General features: G+C 37.6%; 1 protein-coding gene across 4 annotated transcripts in view; it reads left to right on the top strand.

Moving 5' to 3' along the window:
* ZWILCH (zwilch kinetochore protein) overlaps positions 1-26,389 on the top strand; it is a 36,327-nt gene that overhangs the window by 1,997 nt on the left and 7,941 nt on the right. For 2 of the 4 annotated variants that reach the window (XM_014459743.2, XM_023757859.1), the window contains exons 2-15: positions 1,067-1,118; positions 3,709-3,804; positions 6,880-6,998; positions 9,199-9,398; positions 9,928-9,998; positions 10,313-10,468; positions 11,914-11,985; positions 17,162-17,255; positions 17,772-17,821; positions 19,339-19,444; positions 19,965-20,044; positions 22,073-22,229; positions 22,754-22,782; positions 25,744-25,880. In XM_014459743.2, coding sequence (XP_014315229.1) covers positions 1,067-1,118; positions 3,709-3,804; positions 6,880-6,998; positions 9,199-9,398; positions 9,928-9,998; positions 10,313-10,468; positions 11,914-11,985; positions 17,162-17,255; positions 17,772-17,821; positions 19,339-19,444; positions 19,965-20,044; positions 22,073-22,229; positions 22,754-22,782; positions 25,744-25,880 — 1,419 coding nt within the window. Of the gene's footprint in view, positions 1-1,066; positions 1,119-3,708; positions 3,805-4,787; positions 4,806-6,879; positions 6,999-9,198; positions 9,399-9,927; positions 9,999-10,312; positions 10,469-11,913; positions 11,986-17,161; positions 17,256-17,771; positions 17,822-19,338; positions 19,445-19,964; positions 20,045-22,072; positions 22,230-22,753; positions 22,783-25,743; positions 25,881-26,389 lie in introns of those variants that run through there. The other 2 variants (XM_023757857.1, XM_023757858.1) reach the window with 2 other exon arrangements.

Here is a 26,389-nt window from a genome sequence, read left to right as displayed (position 1 = left end):
ATTCTCTTGACTGATTAACAAAAACATTTTTTTTTATTACAAAAATACAAAAAACCTTGGCCAGCTTGACTTGGTGGTTAGAGTGTCAGCTGAGCACGAATGGCCATGGGTTCGATTCCTGGTCAAGGGCACGTACCTGGGTTGCAGTTTTGATCCCCAGCCCTGGTTGTGTGCATGCGGGAAGCAACCAATCGATGTATCTCTCACATCAATGTCTGTCTGTCTGTCTCTTTCCCCCCTTCCTCCCTCCCTTCCACTCTCTAAATATCAGTGGACAAAATATCCTCTGGTGAGGAATAACAAAACAAAAAAAGTTAAATTCTCTTGACTGAAATGATAGTTTTGTGCTTACATTGTTATTTTATTATTATTATTGTTTTTGTTGTTAATCCAAAAATTTCCATTGATTTTTAGAGAGAGTGGGAGAGGGAGAGAGAAACATTTATGTGTGAGAGACACATTGATTGGTTGCCTCCCACATGTGGCGGTGGATCTAGCCTGCAACTGAGGTATATGCACAAGACTGGAATTGAACCTGAGACCCTTCAGTCTGCAGGCCAATGCTCTAACCATTGGGCAACCAGCTAGAGCTAATGTGATCAAATTTACTAATTTTTTGTAAATTTTTTTGTAACAACTCATAAAATTAGAGGGAGGATAGATGTTACCATTTTAGCTGTAGAAATCTAAGGCCTGGGTCTCTTAAAATAACTTTTCTGTGGTGGCCCAAAATCCAGTCATTTTTACTTCCCAAAAGTCATGTGGTAAATTACATTTTAATAGTAACTAGTCATGTATTTTTAAAAAGAGTAGAGCTGCCTCTTAGAAGCATTTGTGTCCAATTGTGGGCAGCAGTCTATTAATCTCTACTATATCTCTTTTTTCTATTTCTTCTTAACCTAAAACTCTTTTCTGCTTTTTTCCCCTCTTCCCAACTATGCCTTAAGGCTGCCATGTCTACTTTGCATTTTGCTTTTCTCACTGTTGTCACACAGGATGACTAACTCTTGAGTTGAAATGACAGAATTCTGTAACTCTATTTTTCACATGTGGTTCTGTATCACAGGGAATTTGATGAAGAAAAGAAAGGAATCTGTAAAGACCCATTTATCTATGAGGTATGAAAATTTTTTTTGGTTTTTAAAAACAACTCAATAATCCTAAAATAGTGTTTTAAAAGTTGGGTTTATTGAAGTTAATTTAAATAGAGTAAACTTCATCTTTGTAGAGTGCAGTTCTAGGAGTTTTTATAAATGCATTTAGTCATATAACCATCCCCATCAAGATAGAGAACATTTCTGTCACTTCCAGAAATTTCCTCATGTCCCTTTATAGTCAACCCTCTCTCCTGTTCCCAGTGCCTGGCAACCACTAATCTGTTTTCTATCTCATTTTCTGTCTTCTCTTTTGCCTTTTCCGTAATTTCATGTAAATAAAATCATACAGTATGTAGCCTTTTGGGTTTGACTTCATTAATGAGTATAATGCATTTTGGATTCATCTTTGTTGTTGTGTGTATTAGTCCATTCCTTTATATTGTAGAACAGCTTTCCATTGTGTGGATGCACTACAGTTTGGTTATCCATTTACCACTTGGATTGTGTCTAGTTTGTGATAGTTATGAGCAAAGCTGCTATAAATATGTATTGATTTATTAAGCATCCAATATATGCCAACCATTCTATAAGTAAACTCCCCATAGAGTTTAATCCTTAAAGTAATAAGTAAACTAAGGTAAATTACTTACTAGAAGACAAATAAGCTCGGGAAAAATAGTCATAAGTGATCAAGGTTAATATCCATATTTTAAAAATATATTAAAAACTCTTTAAAATCAATTAAGAAAAAAGACAACTATAATAGAAGGACACAAATAAGTAATCACAGGGAAAAAAAGCAAATATAGGTGTCTTACACTATCTGAATTCTCACTAACCAAACTCAGAAACTTAGTATATCCAGGTAAATGTATTAATCCCTCCCTGAATTCTTGCCACTTGACATCTATACTAGTTTCCTAGGGCGGCTGTAACAAAGTACCACGGATTGGTTTGCTTAAAGCATCAGAAATGTATTCTCTTACAGTTCTGGAGACTAGGAGTGTGAAGTCAAAGTGCCTACAGGGCCATGTTCCCACTGAGGCTCTGGGAAAGGTTCTTTCCTTGCCTCCTCCTATCTTTTGATTTCTAACAAATCCGTGGCTCTCTGAACTTGGTATCTAAATGCTTCAATAGCTAAAATGAGAAATTAAACATTTAAATAATGAGAGATACTTGTCAATAATAAGCATATTAGAGACTGTTCATCTTCATTTAGTGATCAAATAAATGAAAATAGAACAATAACAAGATACTGTTTTCTTTTTTAAATATATTTTTATTGATTTCAGAGAGGAAAGGAGTGGGAGAGAGATAGAAACATCAGTGATGAGAGAGAATCATTAATCATCTGCCTCCTGCATGCCTCCCACTGGGGATGGAGCTTATAAACCGGGCATGACCGAGAATCGAACTGTGACCTCTTGGTTCATAGGTCAGCGCTCAACCACTGAGCCACGCCAGCTGGGCAGGATACTATATTGTTGCTATGAGACAGTAAAAATAATGAAAATGCTCAGAAAATACCGTGTTGACGTAAGTGACAGGAATACAAATGTGTGGGTATGGTATATTTGAATGGCAAATTGACAATATTGATATGATTTTATATATCCATCTTAAAAAAGTAATCCAATTGTTCTTTTAATAAGGAATAACTTGAAACTACCTAAATGTCAAACAATGTGAAATTATTTATATGATGATAGAGCCATGATACTAGACAAAGAACATTTAATGGCATGGAATTTCATGGTATAAAAACTATTAGAATATCCTATTTTTATTAAGCAAAATCTTATCTATATCTAAATAATAGATACATTTTAATTAATTAATTAATTTTTTAAAATATATTTTATTGATTTTTTACAGACCAGTAAGGCTAATAACAGTAATGATTACCCTGGCTAGTAGAATTATAGGTGAGTTTCCTCCTGCTCACCCCCTACTGGAGATGTGCCCGCAACCCAAGGTACATGCTCTTGACCGGAATCGAACCTGGGACCCTTCAGTCCGCAGGCCGACGCTCTATCCACTGAGCCAAACCAGTCAGGGCGATACATTTTAATTTAAATAGATTTATTTATATGCCTGGAAAAAGAGCTGGCAAAATACGTACCAGTAAGGCTAATAACAGTAATGATTACCCTGGCTAGTAGAATTATAGGTGAGTTTTTAAAAATCTCTTTCAGCTATCTATTTTCAGACTTTTCTACAATAAACATGTATTGTGACTGGAATGAAAGACTGCATTTCCTATAAACTGATAAAGTTCTAAATTCCATAGTTCTATCAGAAGAAAGGATAACATTTTGTAAAGGGTTAATTTTGTGGTACTTAAAAATAAATACCATGTGATTAGAGCAAAAGGTTGTCAGCGTGATCCTAATTAAAAGACAGGGTGCATTTTAGTTGGGCCTTGAAGTGTGTGTAGATATAGATATGAACTACATTTTCTACACAGGAAAAATAATGTGGGCAAAGAGTAAATGAAATCTTTTAAAACATTGTGTCTGTTCAAATTCTCCTTTCCAGTTACTTGCATGGAACTTGTCTTTATATATTTGTACAAATATTAATCATATAAAACATTATCTGTTTTTAATAGGCTGATGTCCAAGTGCAGTTGATTGGCAAAGGCCAACCAAATCCTTTGAAAAATATTCTAAATGAAAATGATGTTGTATTCATCTTGGAAAAAGTGGTAAGTAGTGCTTGGGCTTTGTGGTTGTTCTATTCTTGATAGCCAAATTTGGTTTAATGGGAATAATCTCAAGTGTATACATTTTTTTATCAGCATTTTTTTTGTTAATCCTCACCTGAGGATATTTTTTTCATTGACCTTTAGAGAGAGTGTGGAAGAGATGGAGTAGGGGTGGGAGAGAGAGAAACATTGACGTCAGAGAGAGACATTGATTGGTTGCCTCTCACATATGCCTCTACTGGCGATTGGGAACCTGCAACCGAGGTACATGCTCTTGACTGGGAATCAAACCTACGACCCTTTGGTCAGTGGGTAGGCGCTCTAACCAGTTATAGCCAAACCAGCCAGGGCAACATATTTTAAAAAATGGTTTCTAATTCTTTTAAGAATAGTAAGTACAGTGTTGTCCAATAGAAATATAATGTGAACCACATATGTAATTTAAATTTTCTGGTAACCTCATTAAAATATAAATGAGTGAAATTATCATACAGTAAAATTTACTTTTAAGAATGTTATTAATAGAAAAAAAAGAATGTTATGAATAGAATCATACAGTATGTCTTTCACTCAGTTTAATGCTTTTGATGTTCTTCCAAGTTGTGTGTGTATCAGTGATTCATTTCTCTTAATTGTTGAGTGGTGTCTCATGGTATGGATATACCACAGCTTATTTACCCATTCACCCTTTGAAGGACAATTGGGTTGTTTTCAGTAATCATGAAAAGAGCTCCTATAATCATTTTTGTACAAATTTTTGTGTGCACATAACTTCTTTTAAAATTATTAATGTATTTTTATTGATTTCAGAGAGGAAGGGAGAGAGAGAGAAACATCAATGATGAGAGAGAATCATTGATTGGCTGCCTCCTTCACACCCCCAGAGCCTTGCAACCCCGGCCTGTGCCCTGACCAGGAATTGAACTGTGACTTCTTGGTTCATAGGTCATCGCTCAACCACTGAGCCATGCCAGCCGGGCTGCACATAACTTTTCTTTACAGTAAGTACCCAGGAGTGGGATTGCTGGGTCTGAAATTAGGTGTAGTAATTTTTAAAAATTTAATCTAATATATCTGAAATTATAATTTCAAAACCTAATTAATATAGAAATCATTAATCAGATATTTTAAGTTCTTTTTTCATACTATGTCTTTAAAATGTGGTGTGTATTTTACACTTACATCTCAATTTGGTCTGGCCACATTTCAAGTGCTCAATAGCCACATGTGGCCAGTGGCTACTGTGTTGAACAGCACAGCATAAGTAGCTATGACACATGGAAATTCTACTTTAATTTTGTTAACTGTAACAAGAGGGACTTCTTATTTTTTTGTATCATTTTATAATTACAACCTTAATCCTTTTTGTTTTAATTATGTAACTGTTTTGGCAGTTGTGGTTTTTATTGAGTGCTGTTAATGGTTGCTTGGAGCAACCATTCCTTTGCTTACATCATTTCCTGAAGTAGATAGGAACAGGCTCTAAAAGGGAAAGTGAACGTTTCTTTAGAAGGAACACCTCTGTCTGCTTTACGACCCTCATGCAGTCTAGATAGACATTGTGGTGAATGAACTAGGAGCTCTTTATTTTAAATGCACACACAAGAAAACTCCTTTCTTTCTTTTTTTAAAAATATATTTTTATTGATTTCAGAGAGGAAGGAAAGGAAGAGAGAGATAGAAACATCAATGATGAGAGGGAATCATTGATTGGCTGCCTCCTGCACCCGCCCCCCCCCCCCCCCCACTGGGGATGGAGCCCGCAACCCAGGCATGTGCCCTGACTGGAATCGAACCCGGGACCCTTGAGTCCGCAGGCCAATGCTCTATCCACTGAGCCAAACCAGCCGAGGCAAGAAAACTCCTTTCTGAGGAGGGGAACTTCTTTGTCTTTTAAGTTAATGAATGGGTGTTATTAGTGCTTATCTATGATGGGCAAATGCTTGGAAAATAATTATAGGTGAATTATGTGGTTGAATTTAGACTTTTGTTATGGGGAGAATGGGAAATGTATGTATGTAGGAGAAAAGCTGAAAAAGTTAAATTATCTTGGAAATGGTAAAGATGAACAGAGGGCATTTGTTGAAATCTGGGTTAGGATTCTAGGGAGAATGCAGCTTTGAGTTTTAAAGAGTTACCTGTAATTCATTGAGGCCCTGGCATTTTTGGACGAAGAACAATTAAAATGACCTTTGTTTCTGCAAAGATCAGTGGAGCTTAATGCATGATGGTTGAAAAGTAGAGTAGAGGAAAAAATGGTATTTCTTGGGTACCTCTAGTTTAAGGAACTTTTTGGAAAGCCAGACCTGCAAGGGAATGAAATCTGAAATCTTGCAAAAGAAATTCAAAGTTGAGGAAACATCTAGGTCTGATACCTATTAACTCTGCAGAGGATTTACTGCTAGAAGAGGCTGCCTGGATTCAAATGTTGGCTTTGCACTCAGCAGCTGTGTTATTATCCTAGGCAAGTTATTTAACCATTCACTATCTCAGTTCTTCCATCTTTAAAACAGAGTTAACAATAGTACCAGTCTCAGGGCTTTTATGAAGAATAAAAGAACACGTAGAACAGTAACTGGTACCTAGTAATGCTCAGAAAATGTTAACTCATAATTATTGTTATTATTGGCAATTCTGAGCTAGTTAAGTAGTTAAACACATAGATATCAGAACCCTGTAACACAAAGAGACTTGATAGCCCTAAGAGGAATAACTTTAAGGAATCTTCACATTTGGGAAATGAAGAATCTGACAAAATCAGGGAGTCTCCGATGTTTTTTCCCCCTTGGTATTTTGTCTCTAGCATTTTGTGCATGTTGGGATACTTTTTTCTCTAATGACGTCAGATGCTTCCTTTATTAGTAGGAACTTGATAGGACAGTGGAAATGCTTCTGATGGCAAGATGAGTTGGTACCAAACTGGTTTGTAGCTATGATTCTTGCCATAGCCCAGTCATTTATGCTCAAAGTTTCGGAATCAGTGCATTATGTTTTAGCATAGTGAACAGTTCACTGTTATCTTTTGTGTTCTTTTACCTGGTTAAATAATTTAAAATTTTAAAAAAAATTTTAAAGCCTTTGGAAAAGGAAGAAACAAGTCATGTTGAAGAACTACAATCTGAAGAAACTGCTATTTCTGATTTCTCTACTGGTGAGAATGTTGGGCCACTTGCTTTACCAGTTGAGAGGGCAAGGTAAGTTTTTTCTTAGTATTGGGATAGGAATAGGGGTGGAGGGTAGGAATTTAAATTGAAGCATTCTTATAAACATTAGAAAACAAATATGTATTTAGCGCAGATCTCTCCCTCATTTCTTCCCCCTGCCCCTACATATGTATACCCAACTCTCTCCTGAATGTCCCATTGATGTCTCAGACATGACCAAGAAGGTTGTTGTGGTTGTCCTTTTCTCCAGTCTCCTATACTGTTTGTTGTTGCTTCTTAAATGTTTTCCTCGTGTCTAATCTGGTTCCCCTCCAATCTTTCCTCCTCACTGTTGCCAAGAAAGTCCCTCAGCGATTCTCATTGCCTCGTGATAACATCCAGATTCCTTTTGAGTGATACATAGGAGCCTTCCTTGTCTGGTTCAGTGGTCTTCTACCAAGGGTACCATGCCCAGTAGGCATTTGGAAATTGCAGGGGTACTTTTTGCCATCATGAAGACTGAGGGGAGCTATTGGCCTGGTCCATGGATTGTAAACGTCCTGCAATGCATAGGGCTTTGCAGCCCAATGAGGAATGATCTTACCCTATTAGAAACCCTGCTGCCTCTCTCTGCCTTGCCAGTTTCACTTCCTGCTTCTTCCCTGTGTAGCCACATGCAGTTCCCTCTGCCTGGCCTCCCCCACCTCCCAAACAAAAAAATCCTAGCTATCAGGATTAAATGTTATTATTTATATTGTGTTCTCCAGCCAGTGTTTGTTGGGATTTACCCATATGCTTATCATTTCTTTGCTCTCCATTTCTTCTTGCATTTCAGACCATCCTTCTGGGATTATTGTATTTCCTTTTTGAAGTACAGTCCCTTAGAAATTCCTTTCCTGAACATCTGTTGGTAATAAATTCAGTTTTCATCTCTTTAAAAAAAAACTTAAGCCACATTTTTGGTAACTTAATTTTGATATGCTTTCAAATTTACAGAACAGTTACAAGAATAATAGAGGAACTTCTGTATGTCCTTAACTCAGATTCAACAATTGTTTATATTTTGCTATATCTGCTTTGTCATTCTTTTAATCCTTCTCTTCCTTTTCTTCCTTTTCCTCTCCCACTGCCACTGTCTATATAATATACACATATCACACACACAAATTTTTTAAATGTTGGAGACATTGTACTCCTTTACCCCTAAGTACTTTACTATATATTTCCTGAGAACAAGTACATTCTCTTGTATAACCCAGAACAATGATCAGAATCTGGAAATTTAACATTGTTACAATACTATTATCTAATTCACAGTTCATATTCTAATTTCTTTAAGTGTCCCAATGACTATTAACTTCAAGCATCTTTTCATGTGCTTATTGGCTCCTACTTTCTTCCCTCCACCCCCAGCTTTATTGAGATACTAGTGGCCTAGTGCATGAAATTTGTGCACGGGGAGGGTGGGGGGAGTGGGGAGTGTCCCTCAGCCCGGCCTGCACCCTCTCCAATCTGGGACCCTCGGGGGATATCTGACTGCCCACAGGGATCAGGCCTAGACCGGCAGTCGGACATCCCTCTCGCAATCTGGGACTGCTCACCTGCCTGCCTGCCTGATTGCCCCTAACCACTTTGCCTGCCAGCCTGCTCGCCCCCAACTGCCCCCCCCCAGCCCCCCGCGAGCCTGATCACCCCCAACTGTCCCCCCTGCCAGCCTGCTCACCCCCAACTGCCCCCCTGCCCGCCTGCTCACCCCCAACTAGCCCCCCCGCCAGCCTGCTCACCCCCAACGAGCCCCCCCCCCCTCCAGCCTGATCACCCACAACTGCCCTCCCCTCTTGGCCCCTAACCACCTCTACCTCGGCCCCGCCACCATTGCTTTGTCCAGAAGAATGTCTGGAAGGTCTCCCAGTCTAATTAGCATATTACCCTTAGTATAGATAGTTGGTATATCCTACTTATTTCCTTAGCCTGAACTCACACCCTACTTCCACTCTCACTGAACCTTTACCGTCACTGTATTGAACTCCCTGCTCATAGTAGCTCTCAACCTGTCATTGTCATTTTTTGATGCGTGAGTCTTGATCTGCCTTGTGTGCTCGTCTCTCAATTCTACATTGGGTGAAATATTTATGTGCATTTTTCAGATTTTTGTTTCTGGGAGACACTTCATGATATCTTTGGAAAAGAAAATTCTTGACTGAATGGCAATCTCCAACTATAATTTATTCTTTCTATTCTTATTTTCAAGGCAGTTAATTGGACTTTACACCATGGCTCACAATCCTAATATGACCCACATAAAGATTAATCGGCCAGTTACTGCCCTTCCTCCCCTTTGGGTAAGGTGTGACAGTTCAGATCCTGAAGGGACCTCTTGGCTAGGAGCTGAGCTTATCACAACAAGTAACAGCATCACAGGAATTGTCTTATATGCGGTCAATTGTAAAGGTGAGAGCTGGCTCTTACTACTTTTATGGGTGTGTGTATATATGTTTATTTATTTGATAGTTACTGTTTTGTGGTTTTACTGAAAGTGTATATTGTTACAAGGGAAGTGCACACAATGGAATTCATGTTAGCCGCCAGGAATCTAGTCTACTATATAACTTGCAGCATGTAGGTGATATTCCAGAAACACCAGAAACAGATCTCCAAAAGTCTGGACAGGAGTTTATAGCTGTTTTGTTTGTGTTTCATTTTATTTGTATGGGTATATTTTTTGGAATTTTCATTAGAGGATCAAAAATTGAATATAATGACAATATAATTCCAGTTTCATAGTAGGCATACAGTTATATTTTTGATGATAGTATTGAGCTTTGTTCCACTTTCATTCTTTTATAAACATTCCATTCAACTGATTTAAAACTTCAACTATTATTAGTGTTAAACTATGGTACCCTCAGAATTTGAGTTTTCTAGCATTAAGATGTAATTTTGAATTGTATATTTAAATGTTTTTTTTCATGTCCCATAGCTGATAAAAATTATTCTATAAATCTTGAAGACTTAAAAAATTCACATAAGAAAAGACATCAATTGTCTGCTGTAAGTATTTCTCTTCTCATATTATTTTCTTCTAACTGTATTCACCTGCCTTTCACTCCTAATATGACTACATATTTTTCTGTAGTATCAAAATGTTTGTATTTATTTCCCTATCAGCTAATGACTGAAATTAAAATATATGCCCTCCTGCCTTTTAGCTAATCTTTGTGATTAAGAATAATTGTCTTATTTTTCCATTTGGGATAAAGTATACTACTTTTTCTTCTTTTGAGGAAAGAATCAAAGTAGTTTTGAAAATGGCCTTTGGTCATGTGAAAGCATAGCTGCTGGTGTGCTGGATGCCCTCTTTTCAGGTTACAGCCAGGGGCTTTGCCCAGTATGAGCTCTTGAAGTCCACTGCCTTGGATGATACAGTCCCCACATCACAAACTACGATCACTTTGGATATTTCCTGGAGTCCTGTGGATGAGATTCTTCAAATCCCTCCACTTTCTTCAACTGCAACTCTGGTAGGAGTAAGCCCTGTATTCTGTTGCGTTTACTCAGTGTGGGTTTACTTTTAACTTGCTTGTTGCTGGGGTTGCATGCCTCCTGTCCCACCCCTGGCCCCTGCCCTCCCTGAGCTCTGACAGCTTACCCCTGAAGTAGCTAGAGAAGCCAGTGGAGGTTTTACAGGTGATCTGATCTATCAGTTGCTCACAGCACTGGAAGTATATAACTTAAGATTTTCCAGTGATTAATAGTCTCTTGAGTTGGGACTCAAGTGAAATTATCAAAGTGACATCATCTCTGCTATCCTTTTTATAGTTTTTTTTTTATTTTTCATTATAGCTGCCATTTAAATTATATTAATTTCAGGTGTTCAGCATAGTGGTTAGACATTTATATAACTTACGAAGAGATCCCCCTGGTAAGTCTAATACCTACCTGGCACCATACACAGTTATTGCAATATTATTGACTGTGTTCCCTATACTGTACTTTAAATCCCTGTCATCTGCTAGTCTTAAAATAGAGAGTGCATGTATTGGCAATACATCAAGAATTATTATATTACTAAGCCTTTCACCTTTTAACATTTCTACGAATCTGTCTTAGGAAGTTAATTAGAATTGCTAACAAAAATATATGTACAAAACTATTTGCAGTGATATAGCTGTGTTTCCAAAATATTCAAAACAAGTAGGATAATCACTAAAATAGATTTCCATGATGAAATATTACACATTCTTTAAAAATCTTTAAAGTGTCTTTAATAATAACAGGAAATGCTTATTATTAAGCAGACAAAAGCAGAAAAGTACAAAATTGAACATTTAGTAGAATCTCAACTATGTTTTTAAAAAATGTGTACACAGAAGCCTGGGTAGGGTTAATAGTGATTCCGCAGGGTGGTGGGATTATGGATAATCATATTCTTAATGCTTTTCCTTCAATAGAAATTTACATACAACAGAATTTTTTAATCCCCCCCCTTTTTAAATAATATGTTGGAGTTGTAAAACCTTACCTCCAGGTAGGACAGCATACTTACTGGTTTAGTTAGTATGTTTCTAAGGGGCATATATATTGGGGAGGCTGGGTTATTTTTGGTGTGTGGTAATGCTAAGTTTATCATTGAGTCTTGAGCTGTATTTATATTTCTCCTACTTGTCCTTTGGAAATTCAGTAGGAGAGAGCAGGAGAGCATGTAAGAACAGTTAGTTCCATGTAGGTACAATTGTGGTATAGAAATGGAGTGTGATGGCCTGAATTTAAGTTACTATATCAGGATGGGCAGGATCTGTGGTATCTCTGAGATGTTCTAAATGAAGTTTTGCGCTACTTTTTCAATATATTAGTGCTTTATAAAATATGTTTTTTAATGTGTGGGTAGTTTGAAATGCAAGTAACTCTGACCCTTATGCCAAAAAGATGAGATTACCAGTGAAAACTGACTTTGAGAACTTTTTAGAATATTAAAGTGGAATCAGGAGATCCCAGAAGTCCTTTGAATCATTTTCACAGAGAACTGAAATTTCTCCTTGTGAGTATCCTTCTGGAATTTGTTACTTGCATTAAATCTCATGTTTTCATAAGAATATTTGTTAATATCATTGTTATTTAGTTTTGTGTTCTTCAAAAATTGTTCCAAATGTTATATATGCATTGGATACTCTTGGCAATTTGGGCAGCTTAATTTTACTAGTACTATGTGGTAGTGGTTCTTACATTTAAAGGGAGCATTAGTTAGATAATTAATAGCTACCATTCTTCTGCCTTTTTTACTGGAGTGTTTGGTTTTTATTTATATGATGGATTTCTCTCTTTCCAGGTGGGTTAGATGCCAATTTATTTCAAATGCATATATAATCTGCTTGCTAATAACTTGGGTTTTGATTGATGCTAAAGAATAATGAGCATGTGTTTCAAGAATTTTATGTTTCAGTAATTTTAGCTCCACTCTACAAATTGAATCTCAAGGGGGTGCCTCATTTTAATGCAGTAGAAATTCCAAGTGTTTTAGCCTGGCATACAAAGTCAGTTATATCCAGTCACTGCTCTACCTTTTTCTTTTTTCTAGCAGCTTTTTTGAGATATAAGTTACATTTCATAAAATTCACTTGTTTAGTGGTTTTTAACATACTTATAGAGGTGTACAGCCATGACCATCTTTAATTTTAGATCATTTTCATCACTCCCAAAGAAACCCTATACCCATTTAGCAGTCACCTCTCACCCCATCAGCCCCTAGCAACCACCAATGTACTCCCCACATACTTTGTTCCTTTTTATTGTTGAATAGCATTCCATTGTATAGATATACCACATTTTGTTTATCCATTTATCAGCTGATGAACATTTTAGTTGTTTCTACTTTTTGATTATTCTGAGTAATGCTGCCATGAATAGTCGCGTACATGTTTTTGTGTGACATATCTTTTCACGTCTCTTGGGTGGAATTGCTATGTCATGTGGTAACTCTAATCTTTTGAGGAACTGCCAAACTATTTTCCAAAGTGGCTGCACCACTTTACATTCCTACCAGCAGTGTATGAGGGCTCAATTTCTCCATATCCTTGCCAACACTTTGATATTTTCTGCTTTTGTTTTTGTTCATAGTCATCCTAGTGGAGATGAAGTAGTATCTTGTTATGTAGCATTGCCCTGATGGCTAATGACGTTTAGTATCTTTTCATGTTCCTATTGGTGCCTACTTATTTCTTTAGCTTAATCTAACACCCTACTTTCGCTCCCACTGAACCCCCAACCCTCGCTATATTGAGTTCCCTGCTTGTAGTAGCTTGATCCTATCACCCTTTGTCACTTTCTGGTGTGTGTGTTGATCTGGTATGCCCTTCCTCCTCTTTTCTGGGTGAGCTCTCTGTGACATCTTTTGCTTAGGATGATTGCACTGACCTCTCAGAATGGCTTATGGTACCTGTGCTTTGTGCTGTTATAGAACTCAACACACACCTCTTGTTAGAGTGATTATCAATCACAGTGATTTGTTTACTTATCTCTCTTCCTTACTGGACTTCAGTGCCAGGTTCCCTGCTGTACCTTCAACATCAGTGTAGTACCAAGCATTCTAATACATTTCCTTCATATTATTTTTGTGTAAAACTTGGTACTTGTTCTACCTGTCTCACTTTTCTTCTTAAAAGTTCCTCTTCCACAGATCTTTACTGTGGGCTGCCATCATACTTCTACCCTTACGTCTCTCTGCCCTTCTCTGTCCACCTGGCAGAGAGCTTACACATTCAGTGATTAGACTAATGCCTTTATGAGGGAACTCCAGATCCCTTCTTTCCCTTTTTCTTTTTAATCCTCACCCGAGAATATGTTTTATTAATTTTTAGAGAGAGAGGAAGAAAGAGAGAAACATCGATCAGTAGCCTCTCGTGCATGCCTTGATCAGGGATCAAACCCATAACCAAGGTATGTGCCCTGACCAGGAATTGAACCCACAACCTTTTGGTGTACAGGATGATGCTCTAATAAACTGAGCCACCCAGCCAGGGCCAGATCCCTTCTTTAAGCTGATTCTAATCCCCATCTTTCCTACTTCCACCAAATTATTTCTAACTTGAGTACAGGGCTGTGGCCTCAAACTCAGTACAGTATATCCGAAATGAAACATGAAATCTTCTCCAGACTAGATCTTCAGACTAGAAACCTGTATATGATCCCACCATTCCTTCATTTCTCTTGACCCTTGAACAATGTGGGGGTTAGGGGCACATACCCCCTACATGGTTAGCAATTCATGTATAACTTTTTACTCCCGCAAAACTTAACTGCTAATAGCCTTCTGTTGCCTGGAAGCCTTACTGATAACATAAACTGTTGATTAACACATATTTTTTATGTTATATATATATTATACTATATTCTTATAATAAAGTAAGCTAGAGAAAAGAAAATTTTTAGAAAATCATAAGGAAGAAAATATACTTTTACTGTATTTATTGGGGGGGGGGGCGCGGAATCTGCATATAAGTGGACCCGTGCAGTTCAAACCCATATTGTTCACTGGTCAGCTGTGTTTTACTTTAGTAAGAACTGTTTCTACCACCACCACTTACTACCACAGCTGGAAGCTGCCACTCTACTGTGTGCCAAATATGTGGTGCTAGATGGTTTAGTTACTTTGCCTAAGGCATCAGCAACTGGTAAGTGGGAGAGCTGGTTCAAAACTCATTCAAATACATGTCTGTCTAACTTGAAAGTCCATGCTTTGTGGCCCTGACCAGGCAGTTCAGTTGGTTAGAGCGTCATCCCAATATGCCAAGTTTTATTTGATCCCCAGTGAGGGCACATACAAAAATCAACCAATGACTCTGGCCAGTGTGGCTCAATTGGTTGAGTGTTGTCCCATGCACTGGAAGGTCACCCACCGGTTAGATTCCCTATTGGGGCACATGCCTGGGTTGCAGGTTCAGTCCCAGTCATGGTGCATACCAGAGGCAATAGATGGATGTTTCTCTCTCTTTCTCTCTCTCTCTCTCTTAAAATCAATAAAAACACATTTGAAAAAATCAACCGATGATTGCATAAATAAGTGGAACAACAAATTGATGTTTCTCTCCCTCTCTCTAAAATTAAAAAAAAGAAGGAAAGTCCATGCTTAACAGAATCTTACATATGCACAGGGACATAGTCTCTCCAAGTTTAGTCCTCTGTATTTTTATAAACGGGTAGGATTTTTTTCTTTTGTTTTATTCCACGTATATACCTCTATACCTACCTACCTACCTATCTCTCTCTCTCTCTCTCTCTCTCTCTGAAATATAGTGTTCTTTTCTTCCTTCGAAGTTTCTCTCACTGTGCCCATCTTAGTTAAAGCTCTTATCTCCCTCTTGGACCACTCTAATGATCATTTATTGTTTCTCAACAGGGACACTATTAGCATTTCAGCATTTTGGGCAGGACCATGCTTTGTGGTTTGGGACTTTGTACATGTTGCAAAATGTTTAGCATCCTTGGCCTCTACCAAATTAAATGCTTCTGTACCCCAGATATTGTGACACCAAAACTTATCTGCACATTTTTTAAAGTATCCCCTGGGGGTAGAGGGTGAGATCACTTTTGTTGAGAAATACTGTATTTTCTCTTTTCCTTAAAATCCTAGGTATTTCTGATGGAGGAATTCTTAACTACTTGATCATGTCATTTTCTTGCCAAAAAATCAACAGTGGGTGTTGTCTTCCATGTGAAATAAAAAATCTTGTTAAGTTTTAACATCACTATTCCTGTGTAGCCCCCATTCCTTGTAATCTTCTAGTGTCCTCTAGGTGTTATACTCCACTGGTTGGGATCACCCCACCGTCTTCATCTCCTTCCCTGCTCTGTAGCCGACAGTTCTCACATTTGGATTGGAGTTGAGTTGAGGTTTCACATTGTTCCCCTGGCTATTCCAGGATATCTTGACCTCCTTTCTCCAGTTTAAATTATTGTATGTATAGGCACATGCATTTATATTATTACTAGAGGTCTGGTGCATGAAATTCGTGCACAGGGGGAGGTTCCCTCAGCCCAGCCTGTGCCCTCTCACAGTCCAGGACCCCTTGGGGATGTAGCAGTGGTCAAGCGACAAGTGGCCGGGGAGGAGCCCAAACTGGGGCCAGGCGCTATGCTGCTTGCACTCATCCCGCCTGCTGCCGCCGCACTAGAGATGGGAGAGGTTCCCGCCGCCACAGCTGTGCTCGCCAGCCATGAACCCAACTACTGGCTGAGTGGTGCTCCCCCTATGGGAGCACACTGACCACCAGGAGACAGCTTCTGCATTGAGTATCTGCCCCCTGGTGGTCAGTGTGCATCATAGCGACCGATCATTCTGGTCATTCCGCTGTAATGGTCACTTAGGCTATTATATATATAGACTAGAGACCTGGTGCACGAAATTTGTGCACAGGTAGGGTCCCTAGGCCTGGCCCATGATCAAGGCCAATCAGGGCCTCCTTTCCCTCAGCCGCCAGCTGCCGGCCGGGGCCTTCCTTCATTCCGCGCCGCCCCCTGGTGGTCAGCACATGTCATAGCGAGCTATTAAACTCCCAGTCTCTCAGTCGAACTCCCAAGGGGACACTTTGCATATTAGTCTTTTATATAGAGAGATTATTTTATTAATTTTTAAAAATAGATTTGAGAGAAAGAAACATCAGTTTGTTGTTCCACTTATTTATGCATTCATTGGTTGATTTTTATATGTATCCTCACTGGGGATTGAACCTTCAACCTTAACATATTGGGATGATGCTCTAACCAACTGAGCAACCCGGCCAGGGCCTATATTATTTTTATGTAAATTTCCAATTTGTTTTACATTTGTTGTTCCCAATTATTTCATCTGTATTACTAATCCTTAACCAAAATTATAAGCATTTTTAGGGCAGGCTCATCAGTTTTGAATCCTGTAGCATTTATACACATGGCATCATAGTTCAGAACACCATCTTTGGGTGTATGTCCTGGTACTATCAGTTACTGATTGTATGACCTTAAGCAGGTTATCTTAGCCTCTTCTTAGTAAAATGAAGGTAGATGATAATATCTGCCTCGTAGAGATTTTGTGAGGATTAAATAACATACTACATATGAAACACTAAGACAGTCCTGGCATGTGAATAAATACTCAAGAAATAACAATATTATTAAATATATTCTTACGATTAAACTGTGCTTTCTGCTAATAAGCTTTTGGGTTTTTTAATCTCCTATAGGTTTTGGCTATTGGTTTGAGGACTGGTGTAACCGAATGGCCTGCACCTCTGGAAGCAAAATCTGCTGTTGAACTTGTGCAGGAGTTTCTAAATGGTGTTTGTTTTCCTAATCCATGCTTCTACATTGTTTATTTTTCTTAATTGGGAATTTATACTTGTTGTTTTTAAATGAAGTTGTCTTTTTAGGCTTGGTATTCTTTTTGGTTGGGATATATATACTAGTAAACTCTGTCATGGTCAGAGGATGGCTTTCATTCTGAATTGCTAATGGTAACAGCCTAAGTAATTTTAAGAATAAGATTTAATTGAAAATTAATATACCACAACCATATTTGAGATTATAGTAGAAGAGGGGTGCAACAGTAACCTCGAGCACCTACCAGATGCCCAGCATTATGTGTTGGAGCTTTCACTGTACCTCAGTTCATCCTCACACCCCTACTCAGGGGTTATCTATTATGACTTCCATTGGAGAGTTAAGTAATTTGCTAAAATCCCCAGTTATGCTTTTATTGTCCTCATTTGTCATTTGAAAATAGGATTAGGATGGAAATAATTTTGAAAGCAGAAAAATAAAATCCAGAATTAATAAGCTTTTGCCACTTTCTAGACTTAAATAAGCTGGATGGATTTGGTGATTCTACAAAAAAAGACACAGAGGTAAGTGATAGCATTTACATTGTACACTCACTGAAATCTAAATATTTTTTAAAAAACACTTTCCACAAAGATAGTCCTTTGTCATTACATTATTTACTCATGTGTTTGTACATATTGTATGTTAATTTATTAATGATATTTTTCAGCAAAAACATATTCAAGAACAAAAAAGAAATGTACACTGAAAATAGCTTTTAAATGTGGTTGTATTATCTTTCATGCTGTACCATCCATGTCAAATGGATCTGGTACATACAGCATGGGCAGTGTTTTGAAGGTAGCCTTGTTTTGGTCTTTAATGTCAGCATTGTTTTCCTTAAGGCAGTGGTTCTCAACCTGTGGGTCGCGACCCCTTTGGAGGTTGAACGACCCTTTCACAGGGGTCGCCTAATATCAGATATTTCCATTACGATTCATAACAGTAGCAACATTACAGTTATGAAGTAGCAGCGAAAATAATTTTATGGTTGGGTCACAACATGAGGAACTGTATTTAAAGGGCCAGAAGGTTGAGAACCACTGCCTTAAGGCTGATAAATAGTTTTAAATAGAACCAATACATATGTATTATTAATTCTCAACTGTAGAGAAGTAGAAATGAATATGTTAATATACTGTAACATGGTATACCTTTAGTATATTAATATAAGACAGTGTGTTAATATGCCAGATGTGATATTATTAAATTAAGCTAATTGTGTTGTCATTTGACAAATAGGAAAAGGGAGACAACAGTAATGTAATTAAAAATTTTTACATGAAGGAAAGTCAATGCTTGTCTTTAGGCATCACATTTTAAAAACAATTTTAGGCCCTGACTGGTTTGGCTCAGTGGATAGAGCATCGGCCTGCAGACTGAAGGGTCCCAGGTTCGATTCCCGTCAAGGGCATGTACCTTGGTTCCGGAGACATCCCCAGTAGGGAATGTGCAGGAGGCAGCTAATCGATGTTTCTCTCTCATTGATGCTTCTAACTCTCTATCCCTCTCCTTTCCTCTCTGTAAAAAAAATAAATAAATAAAAATAAAAACAATTTTAGGGGCTCAGTTTTTCACTATTGGTTTGTGTCTTCATTAGTGAATGAAGTTGTAGAAAAATTCATTCACATCTTTCTTTGTGTGTGTTCTTGGGTCTATATTTTCTCAGAGCTGCATTTGAAAGCTTATTGGCCTTAAACTATTTCACTTTTGAAAAAAAAAAAATAAACTGAACTTTGCTGCATGGCTCAGTAGTTGAGCTTCGACCTGTGAACCAGCAGGTCATGGTTTGATTCCTGGTCAGGGCACGTACCCGGGTTGCAGGCTCGATTCCCAGTGTGCAGGAGGCGGCCAATCAATGATTCTCATAATTGATGTTTCTCTCTCTCTCTCTCTCTCTCTCTCTCTCTCTCCCTCCCTCCCCCCTTTCCTCCCTCCCTTCCTCCCATCCTCTCTGAAATCAATAAAAATATATTAAAAATAAAATAAAATAAAAAATAAAAAAAACTAAACTGAGTATTCTCTGGCACTTCTTTTTCAGACAGTGAAGCCCGACAGTACTGCATTTGATCGTTCCATCGAGTGTCTTTTCACAGTACGGGGCGATCTGGATTTTGCTGAGCAGCTGTGGTGCAAAATGAGTAGTAGTAGGTGTTCATTGTGATTGTACAATAAAACTTTTTCCTGTTACTTCTTAGGCTTACCTTTAACTAGGTCTTTTGGAAATAACACAGTATGTTCTACTAGTTTTGTGTGCAAGTTTAGTTCCTGTTTTACAAATTCATTTCTAGTAATGCACTGGCACATTCTACTCAAGAATTGTACTAATAATATAAAGCTGTTCATAGAATATCCTTTTCTTCTGCTAAGATTTACCAGGTAGATGGTTTTTAAGCTGTGTTTATATGAATCAAAACATATACCTTAGTGAAATTATAATTATTAGAGAAAGGAAAAAATATTCCTTAATATTTTACTAAGTGTTTTATTTTGTGGCAGTTTAATTTCTTTCTTTAGAAATACATTGTCTTTTGCCTTTTTCTTTCCCCTTCCTCCATCCGTAAAATACAGATTCTTGTCTTCCTCTTTGTGTGTCCTTAAGATTAATGACATATATCATCTGCAGAAATACCTTGAACATAATGTTAGACTGACTTGTTTTTCAAGGTGTGATTTCATATCAAGACTTGGTGAAATGTTTCACATTGATCATTCAGAGTCTACAACGTGGTGACATACAGCCATGGGTAGGTTTAGTAGTGTGTGTTGAATGTTTTCTCAACATGATGGTTAAAGACATAGGCTCTGGAGCATACTACCTGAGCTTGAATTCTAGCCCTGTGACTCACTAGCTGGGCAGATGCCTTTATTTCTCTGTGTGCCAGTTTCCTCATCTGTAACGCAGGAGTAGGAATAATACTTACCTCATAGTGTTGTTTTAGGATTAAATAATTTAATTCATGTAAAGCTCTTAGCACCTAGCTCATAGGTAAGTGCTTGGTATTTGTAAGCTACTAATATTGTCATTGTTACTATTGCTATGAATGATAATTCTCATATACTAATGAGGGTACAATTTGGAACACTCATAAAAGCAATTTTCATAATGATCCTGCAAATATGTCATGCCCTTTGAATCAATAATTCTTTTGTTAAGATCCATCCTAAGCTCATACAGAAATGTGTATCAAGATTTTATGTATTAGAATAGTTATTAGAGCTTCATTTATGATAGAAAAAAATGTAAGTAACCTAAATTTCCACTATAAATGAAATGACTAAGTAAATAATAATATAACCACATGTGGCACATGTAATAGTTGCTAAAAATGATGCTGACAGATATGGAGAAATTCTTATAATGTTCAGTAAAAAGACAAGAATATACACTATTGTATTAAAGAATGTAAATTTGGAGAGGAAAACATAGAAGCAAATAAATGTTTTAGCAGTACTTTTGGTATTACGGTTACAAGTGAGTTTTTCTAACTGCATTATACATTTCTATACTTTATGAATTTTCCATAATGAATTTGTGCTTTTACAATCAAGAAGAGATTATGTAAAAAGCTAGAAACAAAGAGTCCTTATTTAATAGGAATTATCTATACTAATAAAAGGGTAATATGCTAATTAGGGCGGACGTCTTCCAGACGTCCATCCGTACAAAGCCACAGCAGCTGTGAGCTCAGGCAGCCATGTGCCCTGGCGGCTGCGAGGCCCAGGGCTCAGGCCTCGCAGCTGCCGCAGCCCAGCAGTGGCAGCAGCAGCAGCAGCAGCAGCGGGGTGATGGGGGGGGTGCCTTTCCCTGATCAGCCGGGTTGCCTCCTGCAGAGGGAGGCCAGACCATGGGGAGTGGGCGTAAGCTGTCAGTAAGACATCCCCTGAGGGTTCCCAGACTGTGAGGGGGCAGGTTGGGCTGAGGGACCCCCCTCCAGTGTACAAATTTTCGTGCACCGGGCCTCTAGTTTTAAATAATGTCACAGCTAATTCATGCCTATAAAGCTTTGAAACTTTCATAAGTGTGAACAAATGTACACTCCAGAGCAAAGACATGCAAACTCAAATTAATTGGGCATTAGTGATTCTAGACAGTGTAGTCTTGGCCATTGGATTTTTTCCTTGAGACTTTTTTTGTGAAGTGTTTACCAGTATATCCCTGCCAGGTGCAATGAGTACAAAGTGAAAATAGTTTAAAAAAAGAAAATGCAAAAAATTGTGATGAAAATTAGAGATCATAAGAAGACAGTAGTGAGAAAATACTTTAGACATGTTTAAAATTAATTGTTTAACATTTGGAACATAGATCTGTAAGTTTGCAGCTCTTTTTAATTTGCAAGTGATCAAGTTAGTATGTTGGATATCGTAGTCAATAAGGAGTTCCTTATGGCATGTTCATGGACCATTGAGAGTTTTCTGCTACAGTAGATTTTTAGTGTAGTTGAAAATGTTTGATTTGGGCAAAGATGCTCAATAGCACTTAGCCAGGAGAAGAGAATTCCTAGTTATAAAGCTTCAAAGGACCAGCTCTGCCTTCTCTTTGGTGGAATTGCATCTGGGAGTAATAAGTTTAAGCCCTTCTTAATGGCTTTGGACTTGAACAAATGAGGCAGGAAAGGCACCTTAGAAAGTAACTTGGGGGCTTTTATTAAACAATTTATAGTACCAAGAGTAAAGATGCAAGTTTATAATTTTTAGCTTGTAGCTAATGTAGTTTGCTTCTCTTTTGCTTATTGGATTTATTTATGGCTTTATAAAATTTTCTTGATTTCTAGCTCCATAGTGGAAGTAACAGTTTACTAAGTAAGCTCATTCATCAGTCTTACCATGGAGCCATGGACACAGTTTCTCTCAGTGGGACTCTTCCAGTTCAGATGCTTTTGGAAATTGGTTTGGACAAACTAAAGAAAGATTATATCAGTTTTTTCATAGGTAAGTACCTGCCCAGCTCACAAAATTAAAAAGTGCACCACAGTTGTCAGCCCATAGGTATTCTCAGATTTTATCTTTCTACTTGTCCCTAGTCATTTGTAGTTCTGGCTTTGCCCCTGGTTCACTGTGAGACAGACACTTTCATTCTCTGGTCCTTTGGTTTCTCCCTCGATAAAGGTATTAAATTAAAGATACTTATAATGCTTGCTTGATTGTTTTTAGTTGAGATTCTACTCTTTTTGAGATTCTATGAGTATAATGTAATTAATAAAAACGATTTTATGAGATGCTGTTTTAATACCCAACACTTCATTGTTTTTATTAGGGCAAACTGTGATCATTTTTAGAATAAGTAATAGTATGTCTTTATGGTGTAATGTGCCAGAAAATTTGACTATTTTTGAGAAACTATTTAGCTTGAGCATCTCTTTTATATATTAACTATGAAAATTTTTACTTAGGTTCTTTAACATGCAACAGATAATACCTAAATCTTATTTGCATGTATGTTTTTTTCATAATAGGTCAAGAACTTGCATCTTTGAATCATTTGGTGAGTTTATTTTTTTAATCAAAATGTGGTTTTTCTTTTATTCATTCACTCTATATATAATTATTAAGTGCCTAATCTGTGTCCCTCTATCCTAGGTCCTAGGAAACAGATAAATGAGACAGTCAGTGCCCTTAATGACTACTGTCTAGTAACTAGACAGACAAAAAAGTAGCCCTTTTAGTATCATTTATCATTTCTTTAAATTTATCTTACTGACATACAGTTGTATCCTGCTGAAGCCAGTGTACTCTCACAACTCCCATTTATCTAAATTGGTAAGGGCCCAGCCGGTGTTGCTCAGTGGTTTAAGATCTACCCACAAACCAAGAGGTCACCAGTTTAATTCCTGGTCAGGGCACATGCTTGGGTTGCAGGCTTGATCCACAGTAAGGGGACATGCAGAAGGCAGCCAATCGATGTTTCTCTCTCATTGATGTTTCTATCTCTCTATCCTTCTCCCTTCTTCTCTCTCTAAAATCAATAAAAACATATTTTAAAAAACATATACAGTAAAAATGGTTAGGGAATGCCTTTCTTTATAGGCCCTCTAAAGGTATTTTTGCTTTATACTCTCTTGACTCATTTCTATTACACACAAATTCCAAAAAATTTACAATGTTCTTTAATATATTGATTCAAAAGAGACTTCTGAGCTTCAGGGTCATGATTACAAACTTCTGTATTTTTCTAGTGTCTTTATTTAGGAAGTTTAGGAAATTAAACAGCATCTGTACTGACCCTTGACATTCAATGGAAGATCCTTTTAAATATGTTTTTATTGACTTCAGAGAGAGGAAGAGAGAGAGAGAGAGAGAGAGAGAGAGAGAAACATCAATGATGAGAGAGAATCATTAATCAACTGCCTCCCACACACTCCCTACTGGGGATCGAGCTACAACCCCTGGCATGAGCCCTGACTGGGAATCAAACTATGACCTCCTGGTTCCTAGGTCAACAGTCAACCATCGAACCACACCAGTGGGGCTTAGAAATGAATCTATAGTACCAACTCATTTGTCATTTGTCTCAGAAAAATAAAAGATAAAAAACTCTAGCAGGTCTGTTGTGCAAAGTAAGATTCAACTGGATTCTTTAGAGGTTTAATTTTTGCTTTTCAAATTTTAAACATTTTGTATATCTTTTTAGTGGAAACATAAGTGTGTGTGTGTGTGTGTGTGTGTGTGTGTGTGTGTGTGTGTATACATATGTATATATGTTAATGGGGGCCCAGATGGGAATGGTTTGATAAATATTTTTAAAATTAGAAAAGTAATAACACTATTAAAAGTTAGAATACGTATAGGACAAATATACCCTTAATCTCATCACCCAAATATTAGTACTCTAATTTTTATGAATTCCCCGCTAGTCATTTCATATGCCTGTTTTTTAAAAATATGGTTTTGACTCCAAACTTTTGACATAATAGTCCTTAAACTTGAAAATCTCCTAGAAGGATTGTTAAAATGCTAATTTCTAGGCCCCAGTGACTGGGTAAGTCCAGGGCTCAGTAATTGTCTTTTTAAACAAGTCATCTCCTATTCCAAATAACTGATGTTTTCCCTTACTATGTTAGTTTTCTATTCTGCATAACAAATTACCACAAACTTAAACGCTTAAATGAACACAAATTTATCTTATAGTTTCCAAGGGTTGAGAGTTGGGCACATTTTAGCTGGGTCTTCTCTGCTCAGGTCTTCACAAGGCTGAAATCAAGGTGTCAGCTGCATTTTCAGAGGCTTAAGGGCGAGATCTACTTCCAAGTTCCTTCATTTGTTGTTGATAGAATTCTTTTCCTTGTGACCTATGACAAAGGGCCCATTTTCTTGCTAACTGTTGGCTCAGGATCAGTCTTAGGTCCCAGAGGTTGTTTGTGGGTCCTTGCCATGTGACCCTCTCCAAACATTACAGGCGGTTTGTTTCTTCAGAGCCTGTGGGAGATATCGCTAATGCATCTTCACCTTTTAAAGGGCTCACCCGATTAGGCCGTAGTAATGACTGTGATCTCTCTTTTGATTGATTAAATGTCCATCACTTAGTAACCTATTCACAGGAGTGACATTCCATCATATTCAGAGGTCCTGGCTCACTCAAGGGTAAGGGATTATACAAGATGTGTACTCCGAGGGGTGGCAATCTTGGGAACCATTGTAGAATTCCACCTACCATATTTGCCAAGGGCTATTTCCTTAGGATGGGTTCTCAGAAATAGTATTAGCCTGAGCATTTAATGATGCTTGGCATACATTGCCAAATTTCTTTTCTAAAGGGTTGTACCAATTTACCAGTGATATATGTGAGTGGAAGCTTATCCTTACACTTGCTTAATTTCTTGGTACTTCAGGTTTACTACCTATTTTAGAGGTGGACACTTCCATCAACATAGCAAGAGTATTGAAGTTAAGAATTATCTGGATTTGCCATTTAGTCCATCTGGAGAGGTTAGTGCGTAGAGTAGCCACCCTCTTGGGCCTCATTGAGTGAAGCATTTCTGTGAATTGCCTTCACCAGAGAATATGTAGGATGGTTTGCTGAGAACATCCTCAGTGAAGCCTTTATTTACAGATTAATTAGAGAAATACTATTGAAAGGTGGTATATTCTATCTAGCTGCCTCCTGTCTTTTTTCCCACCTATGAATTAAGTATCTAGACCAGCCGTGGGCAAACTACGGCCCGCGGGCCGGATCCGGCCCGTTTGAAATGAATAAAACTAAAAAAAAAAAGACCGTACCCTTTTATGTAATGATGTTTACTTTGAATTTATATTAGTTCACACAAACACTCCATCCATGCTTTTGTTCCGGCCCTTTGGTCCAGTTTAAGAACCCATTGTGGCCCTCGAGTCAAAAAGTTTGCCCACCCCTGATCTAGACTTAGGTTTAGCAGGCATACCCATATTCTTTCTAAAGATTTCCCTTAACTAATTCTCTATTTTGCTTATACTTTTTTTTTCATTCTAGGAATATTTCGTTTCTCCGTCAGTAGATATACAAGAACAAGTTTGTCGTGTTCAAAAACTCCACCATATTCTAGAAATAATAGTCAGTTGCAAGCTTTTCATTAAACCTCAACATGAGCTTCTCTTTTCTTTAACACAGTAAGTATTTCTCTGTTGTTTTTACTAACATAACATTCTCTTCTGAAATAGTTGCAGCCAAAATATGTGCCTTTTTATTATTGGTTAGGATAGAATCTGCACATCCTGTCTTCACAGTAGCAGAATGGTTCTAAGTCACTGTCATAGGAAGAAAAGTCTTGGAGTTCAGAAGGAATAAGTTTAACACTCGGCTCTAGCACTTCCTAATTTCCAGAGGAAGTTTCCTTTCACTGCATCTTGTTTTCTCATCTATAAAAGGATCTAATAACCTCATGTGTTTGTTGTCAGGATTAAGTGATATAATGTATATGCAGTACCTGTCACTTAATAGGTGCTTAATAAATATTAGTTCCTTGTCTTTTTTTTACTTTTTTTTACATTTGGACCAAACAAATTGCTAGCCATTTATATGGTAACTAAATGGAATTAAATATTACCAGACCTCTGTCAACAGCATTACTGTAATTTAGAGATTTCTGTCCATCAGTTTGACTAAAATTAGTTTGAAA

The sequence above is a fragment of the Myotis lucifugus genome, unplaced genomic scaffold, assembly GCF_000147115.1.
Source record: "Myotis lucifugus unplaced genomic scaffold, Myoluc2.0 scaffold_115, whole genome shotgun sequence".
NCBI lineage: Eukaryota > Metazoa > Chordata > Mammalia > Chiroptera > Vespertilionidae > Myotis > Myotis lucifugus.
Note: the sequence above shows the minus strand (reverse complement) of the source record. Positions and strands in the feature narration are given on the sequence as shown.